This window comes from Diceros bicornis, chromosome 5 (genome assembly GCF_020826845.1).
Source record: "Diceros bicornis minor isolate mBicDic1 chromosome 5, mDicBic1.mat.cur, whole genome shotgun sequence".
Classification (NCBI taxonomy): Eukaryota; Metazoa; Chordata; class Mammalia; order Perissodactyla; family Rhinocerotidae; genus Diceros; species Diceros bicornis.
Window position 1 is genome coordinate 78,987,362 of NC_080744.1, and position 24,103 is coordinate 79,011,464.

The 24,103-nt window shown below is 49.0% G+C and overlaps 1 protein-coding gene across 6 annotated transcripts in view; it reads left to right on the top strand.

Moving 5' to 3' along the window:
- The window catches only part of APBA2 (amyloid beta precursor protein binding family A member 2), a 230,190-nt gene that overhangs the window by 180,479 nt on the left and 25,608 nt on the right, over positions 1–24,103 (top strand). For all 6 annotated transcript variants that reach the window (XM_058542280.1, XM_058542279.1, XM_058542281.1 and 3 more), the window contains 3 exons: positions 876–956; positions 2,040–2,076; positions 21,634–21,779. In XM_058542280.1, the coding sequence (XP_058398263.1) occupies positions 876–956; positions 2,040–2,076; positions 21,634–21,779 (264 nt within the window). The remainder of the gene's footprint in view (positions 1–875; positions 957–2,039; positions 2,077–21,633; positions 21,780–24,103) is intronic.

Below are 24,103 nucleotides of genomic sequence, written 5' to 3' on the forward strand. Positions count from 1 at the left end.
TCTGGTTATATACCCAAAGAATTGAAAGCAGAGTCTCTAAGAGATATTTGTACACCCATGTTCATAGCAGCATGATTGACAATAGCCAAAAGGAGGAAGGAACCCAAGTGTCCATTGACAAATGAATGGATAAACAAAATGTGGTCTATACATACAATGGAATATTATTCAGCTGTAAAAAGCAAGGAAATTTTTATACATGCTTCAGCATGGATGAACCTTGAGGGCACTATGCTAAATGAAATAAGCCAGTCTCTCTCTCACACACACACACACACACACACACACACACACACACACACAAATACACAAATCCTGAATGATTCCACTTATATGACATACCTAGAGTAGTTAAATTGATAAAGATAGAAAGTAGAATGGTGGTTGCCAGGGGCTAGGAGGAGGAGAGAATAGAGGGTTACTGTTTAATGCATACGAAGTTTTAGTTTTGCGAGATGAAATATGTTCTGGAGATGGATGGTGGGATGGTTGCATGACACTGTGAATGTACTTAATGCCATTGAACTATACACGTAAAAATGGTTAAGATGGCAGATTTTATGTTATATGTGTTTTACCACAATTAAAAAGTAATAAGTAATAAAATTAGAAAATATGATTCAAATAACTTTTAGAAGTATAAAAAGTACACGTTAATTGCAGAAAAGTTTAATTGAATTATATCTGTATGCACACATATTCCATGTATATGCACACACACATACACACACACACACATTTGTATATACACATACATACCTGCATACACATGTGTTTTACAAAATTATGTCGTATTGTATCTCCAGTTTTTTATCTTGGTTTATTTTTCTAACATATGAAAACACCGTCTTTATCTTTGACTTTCTGGTTTCCAGGTTTGCAATGGTTTGGAACAGCCGAGGAAGCAGCAGCGCTCTGATCTCAATGGACCCGTTGACAATAACAACACCCCGGAGGTAATTTTTTCCAAGGATGAGAGTTGTTGACCCAGAGTCCTAATGTTGGAGCTGCCCACCCTGTTGTGGTTTGCTCACCCTCTCCATGATGTTCTCTTCCCACCCAGTGCCTGGTGGGGAGGAAGTCTGGTCAAGCAAAGTTGGGTATCCCTGTAGGAGGAGGAGATGAGGGCCGCTGGTCCTGGAGGAGGCAGGAAAGACCCTTCTCTGCTGACTTAGCCCCACACCATGGTGTGTTCATGTGTGGCTCTTGGTGCGTGGGGGGTCACTGGTGCTCTCCTGATTTGACAGAAACTCATTCTACCCCATTATCTGACAAGCATGTTCAAAACTAGGGTTTCTCAACAGTGGCACCACTGACATTTGGAGCCAGTTAATTCTTTATTGTGAAGGGCTGTCCTTTGCATTGTTCGATGTTTGGAAGCATCCCTGGCCTCTACCCACTAGATGCCAGCAGCAACCCCCTTACCCCAGTTGTGACAACCAAAAATGTCTGCAGACATTGCCAAGTGTCTCCTTGGGGACAGAAGTCCTGGTTTAGAATCACTGTACTAAACCAACACCATGGTTTTAAAAAACAATCCCATATAAATTAACATTGCCATGATGCAGGTTATTAAATTGAGGCCATAAGCAAGTTATTTCTCTTTTCTGGATAACATAGTCTGGATGAGATTCTCTAACTTTGATGAAATAAAGTTATGGCTATCCATGGAGTGGTGTCCAGTCTCCTTTATCTTGCTTTTAAAGACGTACCCTGGGAATTCTCATGCCCACCGTTGGAGAAACACTGGGTTGTATGGTCTCTAGGCTCCCTCTAGCAGTGACGTGCTAATATGAGGGTCCCTGGGTTTTAAATGATGGGCTTTTGTGTCTCAAGTTTTCCCTTGGGAATTGACTACAGGTGCCCCTCCCAAACATCATGGTGCCTGAATGAGACTGGATTGCTGCATTGAGCTGACTTCATGGGAACGCCAGTCAATCATGGGGTTGAACTTTTCACATTATGGTACTCATTTTAGCCTAGATCTTGTGGGCTGTCTGCTTACAACTATTGTTTTATTTTTTCATATTTCCTAACAGACAAAGAAGGTGGCATCGTTTCCAAGTTTTGTGGCTGGTAAGTGACTTTGAATTTTATCTCTCAGGGGGCAGTTGCATTTTTATGTCAAAGCAAAGGGTTCTTTTACTTTTGATTTCCTCCTGCAAAGTGTGTTTAGAAAGCACACCTTCAAGGTGAAGACGGTGCTGTAACGAGGCGAGGTGCTTGGGCATTTGATTATTTGATGCTGTATAAGCCTATCTCAGGGCCGGGGTGGGGGGGGAATTGATTAGGGAACAGTAGACCATCCCATCTAATTACACCCTCAGTAACAGCCTCACACATGACACTGGTGATTGAATTAATAGACTGAAATATGTCTGTATAAGCAGCTAATTATGATCTAAAACTTTTGATTAGCATGGATATAATTGCATCCAAATTCAGGCTGTTATTCTCTTTTTAGAATCTTCATTTTCCTTCACTCTCTTGTCTTTTTTGAGGGGGTTAATATTGCAATTCAACATTCAGTAAAAAAACCCTGATTGCTCTGTTCTGTATCTCTTTTTGGTGTGGGGAGCATGCCTGCTTGGCTGTTGGTGGAGCAAACTTTGCATTGTCTATGTGCATCTGGTAACCTCAGGGGGCTCCTGTAGGAGGTCCTCCAACAACACAGTGAAGAGCCTCTTAGGTAGGATCTTTCTCTTTGCAGAAGGGTGTATGTTATAATACACCATGTAAATTTTATTAATTCTTTCAATAAGCTAGTAATTAATTTATATGAATATTTATGGAAGCAAGGTAAATTAATCTTCAGAAATAAAAGACGTTAAACCTTTCCTACCCTGATTTTTTGTGTGTGTGTATGTGAGGAAGATTAGTCCTGAGCTAACTCCGTTGCCAGTCTTCCTCTTTGCTGAGGAAGATTGGCCCTGGGCTTACATCTGTGCCCATCTTCCTCTACTTTATATGGGATGCCACCACAGCATGGCTTGACAAGTGGTGTGTTTGTCCGCGCCCGGGATCCGAACCCACGAACCCTGGGCTGCCGCAGCAGAGCATGAGCACTTAACTGCTACGCCACCAGCCTGGGAAGCTGAAGCCCCCAAATTCGCCTTCAAAGGAGTAGTTTGAACCAGGCTAACCCCATTCAAACTGGTTAACAGTGAGTTCACTGGCTCAACCCAGTTTTGACTGTTTCAGCATTATTTTGGCTCTCTATTGCTCAAACTGGATAAAATCCACTTTTGAACTGTCAGAACCAATATTATATAATTCAAATAGATTTGACTCCATTTTGACCAATTCAAATAGGCTCAAATGGATTTTACCCAGCAGTTTAGCTGTGGTTTTAGGCAAGTTTTAGCTAATTAAAACTGGATCAAACTGGTTTTCATCAGGTCACAACAGATTATGATGATAGTTGTGATTTTTCAGGACCTAACAATTGGCAGGAAGAGAGCACCCCCACTGCATCCCCTCACTGTAGGGTTTGAGTAGGTTCCTGATTTATGAGACTCAGCATCTCGTAAATAGGGGAAGATGCAGCACATCCAGGACCATTTTCCTTGGAGGTCAGAATGCCAGGATGGGGCTGCGCCTGTCACACTGTTCCAGTGAGGTAGGCTCCTGTGGATCCAAGAAGCTCACTTGTCAACATTTCACAGCCTCATTTGGACAGAACTCCCTCAAACTGTCTAGGGAAGCGATTTGGACATTAGCCTCCTCTGGCCCTTGAGTCAGCCTCATACCTGCGGGGGAGACGGGTGGAGAGGGATCGGGAGGCAGTGTTAATGCCTGGGTGCCCTGAGCAGTCCCTCCAGCTGCTAGCATTCTGGAAGACTCACTTCTCTGTACCAGCTCAGACTGTTCCAAATCAAATCAAAACGATGTTGGGGGCCTCAAACCAATTCGGACTGGCTAAAGCTGCTTGTGACCAGCTCACACCAGTGTGGACAGCCTTAATTTAGAGTTTCCTATTGGACAGAAGCCCTTTGATTGTTATGAAAATATAGACACCTTCAAGCAAAAGCACATGCCTTAATATTGTTGTTAGTGCCCTTGAGTCAATTTTAACTCCTAGCAACTCCTGTGTGCAGCAGAGCAGAGCCCTGTCTGGTCTTTTTGCGCCGTCCTCTCATCTTCCAGCGCTATATCAGATAATGCTTTGCTGCTATTGATAGGGTTCTCATGGCCAATTTTTTCAGAAGTGGGTGGCCTTTTTCTTAGTCTGTCTGGATCTGGAAGCTCTGCTGAAACCTGTCCACCAAGGATGACCCTGCTGGTATTTGAAATACTGGTAACAGCTTTCAGCATCGCAGCAACACGCAGCTGCCACAGAATGACAACTGACAGACAAGTGGTGTGGTTCCGCAGTGGTGAGAGCTCTGGATCTTAACCACTAGACCACCAGGGCTAGCTCCCTTAATATTAGAGAATTCATATTCAACAAAGCCTTTATGGACCAAGAATCTTACTCAGCAACAGGCAGAGATAATCCTAATGATGAAAAACCCTAGAATGTAATGAATGTGGGAAAACTATCCCCAAATTAGACACTTTATCATTTAGGAATGCATTTTGATGTAAGTAATACCATACCACCTACCATGAGCTCGTACAAATAGGGAAGTGTGTGTCTTGGATAAAGAAGTCTAGAGGAGAGTGGCTGCTGGTGCAGTGGCTTCATGATGTCATGATCAGCGTTTCTCGTCCTCTTGGCCTTCTCAGGCGTGTTACCTCATCGCCACACAGTGTCTGTATAGCTCCAGACACCACTTCCCGTTCTGGCAGGAAGAGAGAAGAGGGCAGATGTCCACACAAGATAGTGAAGATCATAGACTGCGTCTAGATGTGAGAACTATAATCCTTGCAGGGAGCCAGAGCTTTGGGCTTCCCATGGAGGGCACTCTTGTAACTGGACACGTCACTTGAGGGGATCCTGGAAGCCATACCCGTGGAGTGATTGTCAGAGATATTGGCTTCTGGGAACATGAAGCTCTTAAACCAGGATCCACACACCCTCCTTGATGGGTGTTTCGTACCCTCGCAATAGAGGCTAGCTCCTGGATGCTGTGTGGATGCTGCACAGACTTCTGTGTGGACTCTCACAGAAGAATCCAGCCAGCAAACTATGATTCTTGCCTTATTCCCTCTGAGGAAACCGCCCGTATCTAGTTGAACTAAGGAGACCTCGTGAGTCAGAATGTTTAGTTAAACTTTAAAAGACCTTGAAGACCTCCTCGACAGACTTCTCCCTATCTCGCATCAGCTAGAGCTGTGCCACATGGCTGGCATCCTGAACTTCAGTGTCGGCTGTAGCATCCAGTAGTTGGCTTTCCAGGAAGGCAGGGGAGAAGGTCTGGAAATGGGGATTGAGTCTGCTATACCCCATCTACTGGGGAGCATTTCAGGTGCAGAGGAGCCCCCAGGGCTTGTTCAGTCCTGTGATTGAAGGTCTGAAGAACTGATAAGACCCAGTATGACTGTGATGGAGGAGCAGGCCTTCCACCATGTCCAGGTCTGAGAAATCGCACTTGCTGGAAACCTTTCGGGAGCCTTTTTTTTTTTTTTTTGTGAGGAAAACCAGCCCTGAGCTAACATCCGTGCTAATCCTCCTCTTTTTTGCTGAGGAAGACTGGCTCTGAGCTAACATCCATTGCCAATCCTCCTCCTTTTTTTGCCCCCAAAGCCCCAGTAGATAGTTGTATGTCATAGTTGCACATCCTTCTAGTTGCTGTACGTGGGACGCCGCCTCAGCATGGCTGGAGAAGCAGTGCGTCGGTGTGCGCCCGGGATCCGAACCCGGGCCGCCCGTAGCGGAGCGTGCGCACTTAACCGCTAAGCCACGGGGCCGGCCCCTGTTCGGGAGTCTTAATGAGGGGTGGCCTTCAGTCCCAGCTCCGGCCTTATTTCACATACAATAGTTGTTAATAACAATGAAAAATAATAGTAACAATTAAAGTCAGATCGTCTTCACATTTATTGGGTTCTTGTGTGTGCCAGTCCCTGTGCTGTGCGCTGTGTATCTGCTTCAGGTCACCTGGTCAGACACGGCAGGAGGGGCATGTACTTCTCCCCATTTTATAGGTCAGGAAAATTGAGGTTCAGGTAACTCATCCAAGGTCGCATGGCTGCTGACGGGCAGAGCTGGCACTTGGACCCATGTCTGGGTACTTTGCAGCATGAGCTTTTAGCCGAGGCGGTTTCCTGCCTCCCTAACACACCTTCACACACCACCACGACTGATAACAAGGCCAGGTCGTCCTTATCAGGTGCTTACCTTGAGCAAGCCATGGGTCTAATGTCTTAAATATACTAACTCAGTAATCCTCCTAACAACCCTAAGAGGTAGGTGCTGTTACAGGTGAATAAACTGAGGCTCAGAGAGCGTGAGTCATTTGCTCAAGGTCACCAGGTGGAAAGTGGCAGAACCATGTTGGAACCCAGGCTGGAGTCTGAGCTCATAGCACCCATGCTGTACTGCCTGAGCAATCCTTAGCATGCAGCAGGGGAGAAGAAGCCTCCACATAGAGAAGACACACTGTTCAGGTTCCAGGGAGTCGACTGAAGGGGAACCTTCCAGGTGTTCAAGTACCGGCCCCTCTCAGAGTCACAGCTGTCTCTCATCAGAAGCATCCGAGGGAAGAGCTCCCAATGACAGTCTGTGGGAAAAAGCTCGGGGCTCTATTGACCCTCTTGGACCCTCTCAGACTGGGAAGGTTCACACTGCAGAGTAAACCTTGTGGAAGGGCCCATTGCACAGAGGACTCACCGCCTCCGCTGTGGGGAGGAATCCTAGAGTGGTGAGGAATCCTAGAGTGGTGAGGAATGCTAGAGTGGTGAGGAATGGTGAGCATCCCCAGGATGTCCCATCTTGCAGGGCGTGAAAGCTGGCAGCAGCGTGAGTCCACATGGGCCAGATGGTCGCCCATCTCTGAACGAGTATATGTAAAAGTCTAGCTTTTCTATAAAACCAGAAATGTGCTTATTAAATCTAAAAGGTTGGTGCTGGTTCCGTGCAATGGAGACCAACAGTGGCAGCTTCAGTACAAAATAACAAATGCTGATAGATCGTATTCTGTTCCTCATGCTTTGTTCTCCTAGTCTAACAGCCAAAGCCCGTGTGAGAAGTCCTAATCCCTCTCTGCAGGGTAAGCCACTGTTAAGTTTCTTGTGAATCCTTCCAGTAATTTCCTGGACATATACAAGGTGATATATAGACCTTTTTTCTTAAAATAGATATTGCATTGGCCGTATGGGTCTGCACTTTGCTTTTTCATTTCTTGGTAGAGCAGCCTCATGGATATGTCTGTGTGTTCAGATGTGAGTTCTTTTACAGAAGCAGTTTCTAGATAGAGCAGAGTGACTGGCCAGCAGCAGGCTGACTTGGATAGAGATTGCCAGATTGCTTTTCCCACAGGTGGATGGGTTGCACTGCCCTTGGTTCTGTGTGAGTGCTGGTTTATCACCGCTGTGTGCTGTCCAACCATTTGGTCTTAGCCCCAGGCTGCCGGGTGAAGAGTGGTGTCTTGTCGGTTTCACGTGCATATCTTCCATCAGAAGTGAGGCCAAACACCATTTTCATATGTTTATAAGCTGCCCATTCCTCTGTTGGATTTTTGGGTTTTCTTATTGATTTGTACTGTTCTTTACATATAAAGGAAATTAGCCCTTTGGTTTATATTGTAAAAGTTTTCCGCAGATTACTGTCATCTTTTGACTTTTTTGTGCATTTTTTACTTTGCTGAACATTTTATGTACTCAGATGTGTTCATCTTTCTCTTTTGAGGTTACTGAGTTTTTGAGATTAATATGACCTTCATGCTCTTGAGATTATTTTTTAATAATTTTCTTCTAGAACTTTTATGATTTATTTTATTTTTTATTTATTTATTTTTTTTGCTGAGGAAGACTCACCCTGAGCTAACATCTGCTGTCAATCTTCCTCTTTTTGTATGTGAGCCGCCACCACAGCATGGCCACTGACAGATGAGTGGTGGAGGTCTGTACCTGAGAACCGAACCCAGGCTGCCAAGCAGAGTGTGCCAAACTTAACCATTAGCCTGCTGGGGCTGGCCCTATGCTTTTATTTTAAATTATTTAAATATTTGATTTATCTAGAATTCATTTTGGTATGCGGATAGAAAAAGAGTTATATTTTAAGCATTTTATTCCAAATAGCTAACCAGTTGTGCCCAAACTATCCAGTGAATGTTTTCGTCCCTGATTTGAAGTGCTGCCTTTATCATAACTAAATTGCCATTACTTCTAGGTATGTTTCTGGATCTGTTACACTGGTTTGTTGGTTCAGGTTCAGAACCAGGTGGGTTCATTTCCTGGGGATTTACTGGGCATTTTATTCCCTAGGGGTCTAGTTCCTGCCCTTGTCACCGTCATTCCTGTTCAGAACTTCCCTGGATCCTCTTCCATATTTATTTTCCATAGAAACTTTAGAATCAGCTTATCTAGAGATACAATAAAAATTCCTATTGGTATTTTTATTTGGCATGCATTAAATTTATCTATTTAGCAGAAAAATGTCAGCTTTACAGTAATCTTCCCAGCCAAAAAATGATTTATCTTTCCATTTATTCAAGCTTATTTATCAATAAAATTTTACTCATAAAAATCGAATACACGCATTGTTAGTTTATTCCTTGATGCTTTGTCCCTTTTATTGTTTTTGTTTCATTATTTTTTCTAACTTGTTGCTATTTATAGTTACAAAAAAAGCTATTGATTTTTTTTGTATATTAAATTTGAAACCACTGCCTTAATGAATTCTCTTATTTTTTTGAATAGATTTTTAGTTGTTTTCTCAGGTTTTTCTTGGCATAGTCATACCATCTGCAAATAAGAATGATTTTTGCTGCTTCCTTTCTTGTTTTTTCTTACTTTTTCCTCTTGTCTAATTGGATTGGGTAGAATACAAGGAAGCCAGCCCTAGTGGTCTAGAGGTTAAGATCCGGCGCTCTCACCACCACGGCCCGAGTTTATTTCCAGGGAACCACACCACCGTGTCAGTTGTCATACTGTGGTGGCTGCGTGTTGCTGTGATGCTGAAAGCTGTGCCACTGGTATTTGAAATACCAGCAGAGTCACCCATGGTGGACAGGTTTCAGTGGAACTTCCAGAGCGAGACAGACTACGAAGAAGGATCTGCCCACCCACTTCCGAAAAAATTGGCCGTGAAAACTCTGTGAATAGCAGCAGAGCATTGTCTGATATAACACTGTAAGATGAGAGGATGGTGCAAAATGACCGGGCAGGGTTCTGCCCTGCTGTCCACAGGGTTGCTAGGAGTCAGAACTGACTTGACAGCACTAACAACAAAAGAATACAAGGAGCAATGTTATAGCTTAGTGACTTATTTAAAATAACACCTTTTTAAACGATCCATCTGTTTAATTATTTTATCATAAGAAATTCCAAATGTACGCAGAAGTACAGAGGTACTACAGTGAACTCCACGTGCCCACCACTAGCTTCAGTGTCTACCCACTCATGGCCAGTGTTACTTCCTCTACACCCCTACCCTCTCCCAGATTATTCTAAAGCAAATCTCAGACCTCACATATCCTCTTTAAATGTTTCAACTATGTATCTCTAAAAGAGAGGAACTCCATTTTCAGAAGTAATTGCAATGCTATTATCACAACTAAAATTAACCGTCGTGTCTTTATATCATGAAGTCCCCAGTCAGGGTTTGCATTTCTCCAGTTCACAGTGTGCTTATCTGAATGGGGATCCAGATAAGGGCCATGCGTTGAGATTGGGTGATATAGTTCCTGATTTCCCTTATGTCTCTTATTTTATAGTTTTTCCATCCATCTCTCTCAGAATTTGTTTGTTAATGTTGTGGAAGAATCTGCATTGTTTGCCTGTAGAGTTCACTACAGTCTGGATTTTGCAGGTTTCATCCTCATGGTGTTGTTTAACATGTTCCTCTGCCCTCTGAGTCCTGTAAAATGGTGGGTGTTTAGATATAGAGGCTTGATCAGATTTAGTTTGGTTGTTTCAGGCAAAAAAAAATCTTCATAGGTATTGTGTTCTTCCATCAGGAGCCACATGCTGTCTGGTTGTCTCTCTTTTTGTAATATTAGCAGGCATTAATGGTCTTTGTCTATTCGTTAATTGATTAGAGGTTGCAAAATGGTGGTATTCTAATTCCTTCTTCATTGATTAGCCGGAGTTAATCTATGCAGAGAATTTTTCCCTCATTAAGAATTTGGTTACCTTGAGTACAGTTTGTATAGGAAAAGCAGGTTAAATACTTGATTCCTTCTCTTTATTTAAAAATTTTAAAATTAATGAGTTCCCCTAACAACCTCTAGAGATAACCAATGATGGTTTTTTGCTTTTTGGGTTTTTTTGTGAGGAAGATTAGCCCTGAGCTAACATCCAATGCCAATCCTCCTCTTTTTGGTGAGGAAGATTAGCCCTGGGCTAACATCCATGCCCATCTTCATCTACTTTACATGGGATGCCGCCACCGCATACTTTGACAGGCGGTGCATCGGTACACGCCCAGGATCCAAACCTGCAAACCCTGGGCTGCCTCAGCGGAGCATGCGCACTTAACTGCTATGCCACCAGCTGGTCCCAACAAATGATGTTTTATATACTACCATCAGGAACTCTTGAGTTGAAACATAGTTGCTGTATTTCGGTGTATTGTATATGTCATCCTTATTGATGCTTAGGTTTTCTCATCTTTGGTCAGTGGGAGCTTCTTTAGGTTGGTTCCTGAGTCCTGTCAGTATGACCCCAGTTGTCTGATAGCTTCCTTGCTTTCTGGTATGACTAGGTATTCCAGGCTCATCTTAAACATTTCTTGCTTCAGGACTAGAACAAGTTATTTCTTCAAGGATCCCTGGGAAATCATATTTCGAGACCATAATCTGGGCACTGTGGTGGTCATTGCTACTGATTTGGCCAGAGGGGTAGGAAATATATATAAGTGGTAGGGAGATGGCCCCCAATGAGCCCCACCTCTTGGTGTTCATGGCCTTGGGTGATCCCCTTCCCTTCAGAGTAGGTTGGGCTTATTGACTTGCTTCTAATGAATAGAATATATCAGAAGGGATGGTGTGTCACTTCCAAGGTTAGGTTACAAAAAGGCTATGGCTTCTTTCTTGCTCTCTCTTGCTTGCTGTGAGAGAAGTAAGGTGCCATGTTGTGAGTGGCCCTGTCAAGACGCTCATATGGCACAGGACTGATGACCAACTGATGTTCCTCATAAGTGAACTTGAAAGTGGTTCCTCTCCTATTCAGGCCTTAAGAAGGCTGCAGCTCCGATCGCCACCATGACTGCAGCCTTGTGAGAGACCTGAGCTAGAGGCACCCAGCTGAGCCGCTCCTGCATTCCCAACCTATAGAAACTGAGAAAGTAAATGTTTGTCGTTTTAAGCCTCTAAGTTTTGGGATAAGTTGTTTTGCACACATATAGATATCTAGTATACTGTATACTTTTAAGATAAAATGCACCATGATTCATGCTGATACTTCATCAGGACTATAGGGTTTTGACATTTGTACCTTCTTTTTCGTATGCCCCAAATCCCCCTTCTCAAGGACACGAACATAATTCCACATTTGTCTTTTGCACTAATCATACAGTAGTCTCAGAATAACAGGACAAGCATCGCCAGGGACATATGACTAGATACAGTTCAGGATTTATTTACGTTGACTTTTGTCTTTAGAGTATAGCCCACGAGGGATGTACCATCAAATTACTGTGGTTTAAAATCACTCGGACTAGTTCTTCTCTTTGTGATTATGTCATAACTGGATAAATTCATTTTTCTTTTAATTCTTAGGAATTTGTGTTTTTGTTTAATTTTGCTTTATAATTATATAAAATACATGGTTCAGAAGTCAAATATACAAAGCAGGGTATCTGCAAAGATATCTAGTTTCTTTCCCTATTACCTCTCCCCCCAATCCTTTTTTCCCCACTGTAGATAACCATTTTTAACATTTTACATATTTTTACTGTAAGCTTAAATGGTAATGAGTTGGACCCTTTTTCTCCATTTTGCTTTTTTCACGTAATACTAAATCCTGGAGATTATGCCAGAGTTCCGCGTATGCAGGGAAGTGTTTGGAGGTACACTGTAGGCTGTTCAGGAGACACCCGCTATGCGGCTGGGTGTCCCTGTGCAGGAACATCTGAGTGGTTTCCAGTTTTTTGCTGTTACCAACAGTACTGCAGTGAGCAGCCTCAGGCATATGCCTTTTCCTGTTTTTGCCAGTTTTTGTATTCATTCTTCTTTTTCTGGGAAGTGATTCTCCCAAGTACAAGCTTATGCCTAGGATCTGTCTTGAGCAGATCTATGCACCCTGTTGAGCTTGGCTTTGACCTTCCTCCCTTGACTCCTGTTGTCACCTCTCTTCTTCCCTGCAGCAGTGACTTTATCTTGCTCATTGGGTGTCTGAAGTGCCACACTGTGGGACTCTCAATCCTTTCCTTCAGTGACTACCCAGCCTGTCCTGCAGACTCAGGCGTGGCCTCTCCCTGGTGAATGTCCCATGGGTCTGGTTTTTCAGACAACATCTTCTCTTTTATATCAAGGGTCACCTTTAACAGTGGCTCTTTGGAGGCACAGCTCATGGCAGTGTTGGGGTGTCTGGCTCTGGGACAGGCTGGTGCGGTAGGGGAGGCATTTGGGGCAGGCAGAGCTCTTCCAGGGCCCGGAGACCACGCCCCAGGGTTGTGGGTAGAAGGTCTGACCTGAGGCCCAGTTTCACGACTCTGACGTTCCCTCCTGCCTCCTCTACCCATTCCAGACCTGTCTTCTTGGGGCTAGCTCTTGCGCTGATGTGGGCAGCTTGCCTTGTGTGTGGCCTCACCGCTCCTCTGCCTGCTCCTGGCCTCTCCTCCTTGTCCTGTCCCATCAGGGCTGTGGCCCCTCCTCCCAGTTGAGGACAAGTCCCCCTCTGCACTTTGGAACCTCACCCAGTCTGATGTCTTTTCTCTCCTGGATCTTCCACTCTCTCCTCCGCTGGCTTCTAAGCATGCCTCTCCTGTCCTGCGTCTGTCCACAGCTGCTACTCCGCCTCCCTCTTCTTCTTAACCAGAATTAGGGAATGGCTGCCTCATTCTCCACCCTCCCCAACACTCCTCAACCTGCTCGCTGGCTCCTGCCCAAGTCTCCTCCAAAGTAGCTCTCCAAGGTCACTGCTGGTTTCCTTGTCACTGTGCCCAAAGAACACCAGGGCTCCTTTATCCTCCCGCCAGCATGGGCACAGCTGGGTGCGCCTCCCTTTCGAAGGCCCTCTTTTCCTGGCCTCCTTCCATCCTCTCTGTGTCTGCCCTCTTCTCCTTGTTGCCGAGTCACCTTCCACTGCCTGGGCATAGAGTGTCAGAGCTCGGCAGAGCTGGGTCTTGCGCCCTCCCCCCAGATCGTGCTCTCTCCATTGATGTTTCGCCCATGTCTGCAGCTTCGCTGAACACAACACGCAGTTCACTAGGACTCCTGAGTCCAGCTGACCCCTGAGCTTCTTGTGGAAGACTCCCAGGCTCCTGCAACTGAACTTGCCCAGAATCCCTACCCCCAGGCCCACGCCTCTCCCAGGGTCCCTTCCTCAGTGAGCGGCAGCTGTGTCCATCTAGTCCTGCAACCTGCTTTCCAGAGCTTCTCACCCTCACCTCGTGTTCCAGTCCACCGTCCAGTCCTGTTGATTGAACCTCCAGAATGAATCCAGGCTGCGGCTGTCTCTTCATCCCCATCATCACCTTGGTCCCCACCGTTATCATTGCTCTCTTGCTGGGACAGCTGCAGTAGCTTCCCAGCTGCTCTCTCTTCTTCTTCTCTGCTGTTTGCCTCTCTGTAGCCAGAGTCAGTTTCTAAAGGCAGAGTGGTCAGGTGACTTCCCTGACCAATGCCCTGTAGCAACGGTCCTTGGTGTGGCCCCAGTGTCCTCACATCTGGCTGGCACTTTCTCTGAAGCCTTGACTTGTTCCAATTGCTGGCCTATGCTCCACACCCAGGCAGTTGGCACATTTTGTAGCTCTTCTAAGGTGCTCTACTCCCTCCCACCCCAGGGCCTTTGCACCTGCTCTTGCCTCACCCTGGAAAGCTCTCTCTTCCTTTCCCTTTATGGCTTGGTGTTTCCTTTTCATCCTTCAGACCTCAGCTCAAAGGGCAGCCACTCCCAGATTCCTCCCGAGGGCAGGCTCCCCCATTGCTCCTTCCCCGGCACTGTGTCCTTCCTTCATGGCATTCACCATGGGCCATCCTGATGCATTTGTTTTGTAACTGTGGAACTGACGTCAGCCTGTGAGCTCCGTATTTTCTGTCATAGCACAGCTCCTTACGTGAGAGCTCAAACATGCTTAGTGCCTGAATAGGTGATGATGATCTCAGTCAAAGTCATTTGAGCCCACGTGGACTGTCCTTACTTGTAAAATGAGGACACTGAAGTCTGCTTCGTGGGGTTGTTGAGGAGCAAGTGGAACTACACCCTGTTACACAGAAGTCTGGTGTCTCGGGGGTGCCTCACTCCGCTGCCTTGCAGAGGCACACCCACACTCCCATCCACCCAGTGCTCCTGCTCTACCCGGCCGCCCCTCTGAGACCCGAGGGAGAAGCAGGCACGGGTTAATGAGGCCACCTGGGGCTGGGCCACTGGTTGGAAGCCTCTGTCCACCACCCACCTTCAGGATAATTTTCCCTGAAAGTGGCAGGGACGGGGCCTCCAAGGCCTGGCTCTGTGGGCCCTCCCACCCCTTGTCTGTTCAGAGAGCTCAGCAGGCGTTGGGCTCTCCAATGGGTGTTTCAAACCGAGGCTTCCCGCCTCCAGCAGGGAGGACGCTGGAGTGCCTCATTCTTCCTGTCCAAGCTGTGCCGACACATTCCACGGACACTTGTGTAAGCATAATATATGTCATAAAAAGAAAATGAAAAGGAGAAACACTCTCTGGGGAGACAGCCTCTCCTTTAAACCTCTGTCTTTATTCTTTTGTTGTTCTGTCTCCCTCTGGTGGTCTCAGCTTAGAGTTAGTTCAAGAGTTGAGCCAAATAAGAACAATTCATATTCAAATGTGTAGGACCAACTGTTTTAGTGTTGGAATGAAGCTGTTTGATTTTTGGTTCTGCGTTTCGTGGTTGGAGTTGAGAGCTGTATCTGTGAAGCTGAACTCACTCCCCCCGCCCCACCCCCACCCCCGCCATTGGCCACTCTTCTCTGCTTCTTCCTTCCCTGGTCTGTGTGCCAGTGGGAGTGGGTCTGACAGGCAGGCAGGAGCAGGACGCTGGAGTCACCAGGCAGGTATTGCTTCCTGTTTGAAAAAGAGCAAAGCAAGAATGACAGGAACCCCCTGGCAGAGGCGGGCATCTGTGTAACAAAGACCTGAATCCTTCATTGGCCTCTTCCCAGGGAGCTGGCATCCACAGGTGCGGGTGGTGGACCCCACTGCCTGGGATGGGGCACTCTTCACACACAGGAGTCTGTGCCCTCAGATGGACCCCAGATTTCGTGGGGCTCTCTGTGTGGGAGATGGGGCCAGCCTTTAATAAATCTCCTCAGGGACATGGATTGAAACAGGAATGTGAACCTCAGAAAGGTCTGGTCACTGACCAAGGTCATCCTGAGGAGCTGGCAAGGGGAGGGTTCAAAGACAGTGGCCTCCGTTGGAAGGTGGGAGTCCATTCAGAAGGGAAGACCTCTCCGCCACCCCAGGGATGGGAGCCCATGGGGTGCCATGCAACCACCACCTGACAGGCAGGACATGAGGACACTTGCCATGGACCAGGCCCTGGGCACTGGCTGAGGGTGTGGGTTACCCCAGGGCTGCTGAGAGCCACCCCCGCCCCGCAACTTTCCTGCTTAACAAAGTGACGCCATCTGCTGGTCAATAATGGTCACTGCATGGAGGGCGAGTGACTCAGGCCTCGCTGTGAGGTGACCATCCGTGAATGAGGACCCTCAGAAGCACGCTCACTAGACAGAACGAGGCCCAAGGGCAAGCTGGTGTGAGATAGTGAAAACAGCCTACTTTAGTCACTAGCCCTGAGGGGCGGGGTAGAGGGTGCCACTCTGTGAGTAGAGGGTGCCATTCTCTCTGTTGGGAGTGGCGTCTGCCTTCCTGTAGCTGGTGACAGGCCCCGGTGCACCCACAGTACAGACAGTTGATGGACGGACATCCTACCCCATGTGTCCCCCAACCCCCGCAGCCGTCACCACCACCATCCCCACCCTCCCCTTGGTGCCCCCAGCCCTGCCCAGGTGGGAGAAGGTTTGTCATCTCCAGAGCAAGGACCAAGGCACCTGAGATGGAAGGAGCAGCCTGACTTGACCACGGTGTGGAGCCCCGCAGGGGTCAGCTGGGGCTTTGTGAGGAGCCAGCCCCTGCCTGAGAAAACAGGTGCTGGCCTGTGTCTCTCAGAGGCTTTGCTCCTGAGGTGACGGTGGAGGGAGAGTTCTTGTCTGCTGGAGGTCAGGTGTTCCCGGACTGGCGGCATGTGAGTGTGACCTAGTGCATACGTGAAGCACAGATTCCCGGACCCCACTCTGGGGTCATTGAAGGGGAATCTCGTGGGGTCGGGGACTCTGCAGGCCCCTCGGGCTCTGCACGTGATTCTGAGCACAGCTGGGGCCGCTCTGGGTCTTCCTCTGTCCTTCCCTCCCTCCCTCCTCAAATGGCTTCAGCTTCAGGTGTTTTAAATGACCTGCCCCCTCCCACTGCCCCATCGGGTACGTTTGAACCACTTTGTACCTGCAGCCAGGAGGTTCCAGGTGTTGATGACGGTGGAGGCTGGCATCTGGGATGTGACCAACTTTGGGCCTGGTCCCTGATCTGTCACTTAATATCAGCATGACTGTGGCGTCCCTCTGCCCCCGCAGCCTCAGCGCCCTCTCATGCAGCCTGCCCATGAGGCCGAGTGAGTGCATGGACTGCCCTTGGACACCGCCTGCTGTCGTCGCTGCTGCTTCCTCATCTGGCGCCCAGGCCCTGCCTTATCCACATGCTATGACTCGTCTTCTGAGCTAGATGCAAATACAAACTAAGAATTCATCAGTTAATGCCTTGCATTTTATATGCTTTTAGCATTTATAAACCCCATACTATTAATCTTATCTTACAAAAGCCCTGTGGAGATAGAAATCAAGAATTTTCCCCTCATTTTGCTGGTGAGGAAATTGAGGCAAAAATATATATATATATAAATATATATATATTGAGTGACTCTCCCGAGGGCACGAAACCTTATGGCAGGGTTGATGGAAGAGTCAGACTCAGCCTGGGCCTCGGATCCCCAGGTTGGGCCCCTGTGACCCCAGAGAGTTCCCCACCTCCCTTTAGATGTCTGAGACCTGAGAGGGTGTCACTGTAGTAGAACACCGTCCTTGTCAAGTGTCCCCCTTCCTGTCGTGAGAGTCTCTGTTCACCTGTTGCTCTGAGAGCAGCCTTTCCTGTCATCAGTCCAGACGGCGTCACTGTCACTCTGCCCCACGTTTGCTTCCTGCACTAGTTCTCACCCTCTGAAAATACTTTGCGTCTGAGTTTGCTTTGTTCACAGGACTATAGGTGTCCTGAGAGAGGGCACCTCCTTGCCTTGGGTTCCCTTACTGTCCCAGCCCCCAGGACACAGCCTGGCCCCCAACGTTGACCAGCGGGAAGGGAGGGCGGGTGCCTTCCTTCTGCTGCAGAATTGGGAGGTGGGGTGAGTCCTATTGCCCAGCCCACCCAGTGCTCCCTTCAGTACTCATGACAATAACATGATTTGCTGAGCCCTGCTCTGGGCCTGGCTTGCCCCTGCCTGGCTGCGTCCTGGGTGCCAGGGCGAGTGGGTCCCCGGGTCAGGGGGCTGGGTAGTCGCAGGATCAGAAGTGGGGCCTCTCTCCTCTTCTTGTCTTAGGAGGTTCTCTGAGAAACCCAGTCTTCAAAACTGATCTCTCTCTCTAGTCTGTGTTTGGGCTTGTGGTAATACGGGTGCTTTGTGACTTTGATAATTTAAAGTACCTACCCGCGGAAATCATTACTTCTGTTCTGTCCCCAGAAAGTGCCACATTGTATCCATAGGCCTGGCTCCCTGTCAGGCGTTTCATCATGAGCCTTCAGTAGGTGCACAGGCCCAGTTATAAGGTGTGGCCCTGTAGGACCAGAGCCACAACTGCTGCCCCTGCGTGAGAGACTGTGCCAATACGCACGTGTGTACGTGCATGTGTGTGCTTGTGCATACATGTTTGTGTGCATGTGGCGGGGACGGGGCTCGCTGACCTGTGATGGACTTTTGGTGAGGTGCACGGGGCTGGGAGGGGCTTTCTGAGAGTCCTGTGGGACTGCGGTCCTGCCACCTGGGTACCTGTGGTGGGGTTATTCTCTCCCGCCAGAGCCAGCGCCGACTTGGAGGCCAGAGTAGGTGGTTGTGGAGGATTGTGGCTAAGACGGGGGTGGATGAGAAGGCACCATCCCACAACAGAGAGGAGAGAGGCTTGCCCTGACCTTTGGGGAAGATGACAGTAACAACAGGATGAGAAACCCGTGATCTGACATTCACCAGGGGTCCTTGGCTTTCCTTGGGTTGCCTTTTTAAACACCAAAAGGGTGAGCTTACAGACCTGCACAAACTTAGGGTGCCCCTGAGGCCCTCCAGTGGGCCCTGGCCCCTAACCCCGCCACCACCCTTGCACCCCACCCCCCAAGGCTGCAGAGCACTTTGAGCACCACTCCCACCGCTGCTCTCCCAGGCAGGCCTCCTCCACATCCAGCAGTGTCGATGTTGATGTCGGCAGTGTGGGTGGAGCTTTCCCATAGACCCGGAGGTGGTGGGAGGCCATGCTGAGGGGCAGCTCTCTCCTTCTAGGCCCAGACCTGACATGGTCACTGAAGGAAAGCGGCCCCACTTTCCCACATCTCCCCCACAGGACCCAAGACTCTAGAAGAGACCCCCCTACTTGGTTCTGTAGTGGGAGATACTTCTTTCCTCCAGACATGGATGACAGAGGTGGGGCTGGGTGAGGGCTCTGGGGCTTCAGATGTGTGAAGTCTCTGCCAGTCAGCTGTGGGAGCCACCGGAGTGTCCATCTGTGGGGGAGGGCCGCAGGGGCCCAGCGGCATCAGTGGCTTCTGCAAACAGGGCTGGGGGCACTTGGAGGCTGGGAGGTGGGGCCTTGGGCTTGGTTTCCTGAGGGTCTGGTAGAGGCTTCCACGAGTGTTATCAGAGATCACTGGAGGAAGCCAGCTGAGCGTGCAGGAGGAGCGGATGTATCCTCTAGGGGCTGCTGGGGGAGGCTGTCAGGGTCAGTGGGGAGAAAGGGAGGGGTCCCCCAGTGCAGTGGCGCCATGATGGGAGGGGCACCCCTAGAACTGAGCCACCAGGAAGGGAGCTGACCTGGGGGTTCCTAGGTTGGGACCTGCCAGGGCCCATTATTGCTAATATTAGGTCTCTTTTAAACTTCAGAATACTTCACCTTGTTCTAAAGCACTTTGTGAAATTGTGTGACTTGTTATAAAGTGCCCGTGTGAAGGAGACTAGTGGCTTTTCTGTGTCTGTGGTTTCCTCATGTGTAGGTGATGTGTGAGTCCGGGATGGATCTTCGGGCTGACAGTTTTAGACTGCTGGACACACACTGTGACCAGTTTTGGAGATTTAACTTAAAGTTCACAGAGCTGAGGTTTGTTCAAGTGAACACATAACACACAGGATCCCTCCCAGCATCTCAGCTCCGTGTGTCATTCTCTCCTGTGGTTTAAGGAGAACTCAAGTTCAGGAGAGTAGTTTAGGAAACTTGCCCTGAGTCCACCGTCGGCCTGCTGGCAGGGAAGCTGCACGTTCACTTCTCAGGGTGACAGCTGCTCACCACGGCCACTCACTGAGCCCACAGTGCCTGAGCAGCCTGGGGTGGGGACGCGAGCAGGAGCTGGACCCCGTCTCTGGGGGTCTGCTGTGGTTGTGATGACAGAGGCCAGTAAGACTTTCCCCACTCCCTACACTCACGTACCTCCCGAGGGGAACATGAGTCTTGAGGCTCAGGGACTTCTGCCTCCATCCTAAGAGCAGTAGAAGGCTCCAAGAGGTTTAGAGCAGGAGAGAAAAAATGATCAGGTTTCTCGTCCAGAAGGACCCTCCCGTGGCCACGTGGAGCATAGTCTGTGGGTAGTAGATCCATGTCTTCGTCTGGGCTGCTGTAAGGAAGCACCACAGGCTGGGTGGCTTATAAACAACAGACATTTATTTCTCACAGTTCTGGAGGCTGGAAGTCTGAGATTAGGCTGCCAGCCAGCATGGTCGGGTTCTGGTGAGGGCCTGGGCCCTCTTCCGAGTTGCAGATGGTCTCTCTGTGTTCTCAACACAGCAGAAAGAGGGCAAGGTTGCTCTCTGGGGTCCCTTTTCTAAGGCACTAATCCCATTCCTGAGGGCTCCACCCTCATGACCTAATCACCTCCCAAAGGACCCACCTGCTTATACCATCATGTTGGCGGTAGGATTTCAACATATGAATTTGGGGACACACAAATTCAGTCCATTGCAGTTCACAGGGTCTAGTTGAAGGCTGTTGTCTTCCAGGGTGAAATGGGGAGGGGGAGCCTGAGAGCCAGGGCCAAGGTCCCCAAGAAAGAGGGGGTCTAGCTGGGAGGTCAGCAGTGAGGGGGAAGAAGACAGTGAACTGAAGAAGAAAGTGGTGAGGGCCTGAGAGGAAGGCTGGTGGTGGCCTAAAGATTGACAGACTGTGGACCTGGGGCCAAATCCTCCCGGCCACCCAATTGTGTGTGTGAAGTTTTACCAGAGCACAGCCATGCCCGCTCATTTACATATTGTCTGTGCCTGCTTTTGTGCTACAAATGCAGACGTGACTGCTGGCACAGAGACCACACAGCCTAAGATATTTTCCATCCAACCCCTTACAGAAAAGGTTTGCTGGCTTCTACCTAGAGCTGCCCATTCTGTACAGGAGCCAGTAGCCACATGTGGCTATTTGTAATAAATTAATTACATAAAATTTTAAAATTCTGTTCTTCAGTTGCACTAGCCATAGTTCAAGTGCTCAAAAGCCACTGTGGCTAGTGGTTCCATATTAGACAGTGCAAAGATAGAACATTCCAAACCGTGGCAGAGAGTTCTGTTGGCATCACTGGTCTAGAGGCAGCAGGTGGAACAACGACCACATTACCCAGCATGGACCCGAAGTGTGTTGGATGGGAGGAGCCAAACAGGCAGGCAGGAGCCCTGCACCGCAGAAGCAGAGGAGAATGCCCGAGAAGAATTGGAGGCTAAATGGGCAGTTTCCCATTGTTGTCCTGAGTTCCAGAGGGCTCCGGGGTGCGGCCATGCATGGTGCGTGGTGGTGCAGCCTTGTTTGGGAAAGGGCGTCTTCTGGGATTGCAGCACCTTGGAGGGGCGGGGGGACCTTGAGTGACAGCTGCCTGGGATCCCGGAGTTGTCCTCCTGACACCGTTTCTACAGAGTTTTCTGGTCTAGCTGTTGATTTTGTGCAGTTACTTCCATGGTGCACTGTGGAGTAATGAAGGAAGTAGGCCGACCTCACCCTGCTGGCTGCAGACAGGTGGGCGATGGTTCAGCCCCTCTCCTTGGTCCCCGTCCTCCCGGCCATGTTCCTTGTGCTGGGAGAGGCATGCAGGCCCTTTGTCCTCTAGGAAGACTCTAACTGTGCCCCCTTCAGTTCCAGGGCCCTGTGAACCAGAAGACCTCATCGATGGGATCATCTTTGCTGCCAACTACCTGGGGTCCACCCAGCTGCTCTCAGAACGGAACCCTTCCAAAAACATCAGAATGATGCAGGCGCAGGAGGCCGTCAGCCGGGTCAAGGTAGGTGGGCTGAGGAGCACCCCGTTCACTTGGGGGGGCATTGGAGTACGGCAGGGGACACGGCACTCGCGGTCTGTGTCCAGCTCTGACCCCACAGCCCTCAGCGTGGAGGGTGGGAGTGCCTGAGGCATCCGGCAAGGCGGAGGGAGACTTTGGCCGTGGATGGGAGAGTGCTGGGCTCAGCACAGAAGCAGCCAGCTCCTTAATGAGGAACCGCCACTGGGCCACCCAGAAACACGACTTTGTAAAGAGGATGGTTCCGAAGCATGCCAGTCGTGAAACGTTTGCATGAAACCCCAAATCCCAGTTCAACAGTATGTGTGTCTTTAGCGCTGTTCAGAGTGCTTGCAGAAGGGGAGAAAAAGAAATCATATGTTTTATTTAAATTCATGACCTCAAGAAAAACACTGGCGTACTTGCAGCTCTAGGTGCACGTTGGATCGCCTGGTTTTGAACAATGGGTGCAGCCAGGCTGGAGCATGAGGCGAAGTCAGCAAAGCTAATGGGGTCAGGAGGGAGGGGTGCCCCTCTGCGCAATACAGGCTCTGCAGGTCCTGCCAGCCTTTGCAGGGTGAGAAACGATGTGCGCCCCCTCCCTTGTCCTCAACTGTACACGGACCCCATTTGACAAAGGGAGAGGGACGCTGGGCAGGAGCCCACCATGGTAGTCAGGAGAAGGGAAGCAACTAAGACCAGCACGCAGCCCTGCCTGCCGGTACTGCTTAGTGGAGGCCCCTGGCTCTCCCACCCCAGACCCCAGGCCTGCTCCTCTGCCCTAGAGCCTGGCGCTCTTTTGCCGGCAGATTGCATCTCGCTCGTCCTCAGTGATGCCCCCATAGACCTGGGTGGTTGTCACTAATTTCCAGTGCTCCAGGGACGTATGTGGGCTTCTCTTGATCAGCGTGTGTGCTCGCTGAGGTGGTGGCCGCCCGCCTGTCCCCTGGGCACGAGGTCTGAGTCCGGGGGTGTCGACCACGAGATTGAAATAACTGCGCCGCACCTTCCTTCTCTTTGCACCCATCTGTTTTTCTTTTCTCTTACATGCTGCTCAGAGGATGCAAAAGGCTGCTAAAATCAAGAAAAAAGCGGTGTGTAGGGCTGTGGGTTTGCTTGTATTTCTGTGGCTCATCCTGTGTGGTGCGGGGGGCGAGGGGGTTCCGTTAGGAACACAAATAATGTGGCAAATGGTTTTTTCTCTTGGTAGGTAAATACTAGACTTTTGAATGAAAGCACAGACACTTTTTTTTTTTTAACTACTACCCACTTACAGAAGAATTCAATCACTGCCCTTTTTTATCTTTCTTTTTGGCGTTTCCGTGTGCTAGGGCCTGATTAATGCCGTGATGTTACTCGTTCACGTAGATGTTTTTAAACGTGGCATTTGATATGACCATGTGATGCATTTAGTGCCTAGGCCTCCTGTACAGAATTAATTAAATTGTTCTGATATTTAAAGACTCATTAAGTTTAATCTACTAAATCTGGTTGATGAGAAGTTCATTTTGCCCAGGAGATGCTTTCTCTGTTGAAAAGAGTTTCTGGAGCTTGGGAAGACTTTTAAAAATCGGATTGACCTTCAGTCATTTGTTTGTAAACCTGGTCATTTAGTAAATACTGGGATTTTTTAACTGTCTTCCCGATACAGGAAATATCAAATGCTCAGTGTCAGAGAGCACCAGCTTGGCGTTGGCTTGTTGCTTAAACAGCAAGAGATTTGTCTCCATCCCTGCCTGGAACACCATTATGTGGTGTTGTGGCCCGAGGACCTGTCTGGGGGCTCCCTTCCCTTACAGTGAAACTTCTCTCGCTGGGACCTTTGCCCTTTGCTGAGTGGCGTCTCCTTTGGTTCCTTCGGCTGCAGGAGAGGAAGGAACTTATACATGTCTGTTTTGTTTGCCCAAGCCACCTTTCCGCTGGGTGTCTCCAGGCAAAGCAGAATGGGCCTAGCTTTGCAGACCTGCAGTTGGGGTGTCCTTCCCCCAAAGAAGAGAGGCCTGTCGCCCGCAGCCACCCAGTGCACCCCTGGGCTGCCCACACACTGGGCAGCTGGAGCAGGGCAGTCATTACTCTTCGAGTCTGCAGTCCAGAGAGCCTGAAGGGGTCGGGCGCAGGCAGACCCAGCTCAGAACTGCCTCAGCGGCCTGCCAAAGCCAGCTGATTACATCCATGAAGGGTTATCGTTCTTTTTGGGCAGAGAGATGCTCAGGATCATTGCTGACGACCCCTTTTCTGGTCTGCCCACAGCTGGTGAGGAAAATGATGATGGGAGGGTGCTCCATGAGCCTGGGCCCAGGAGTGAGCGGTATCCCCAGCAGACAGCCACC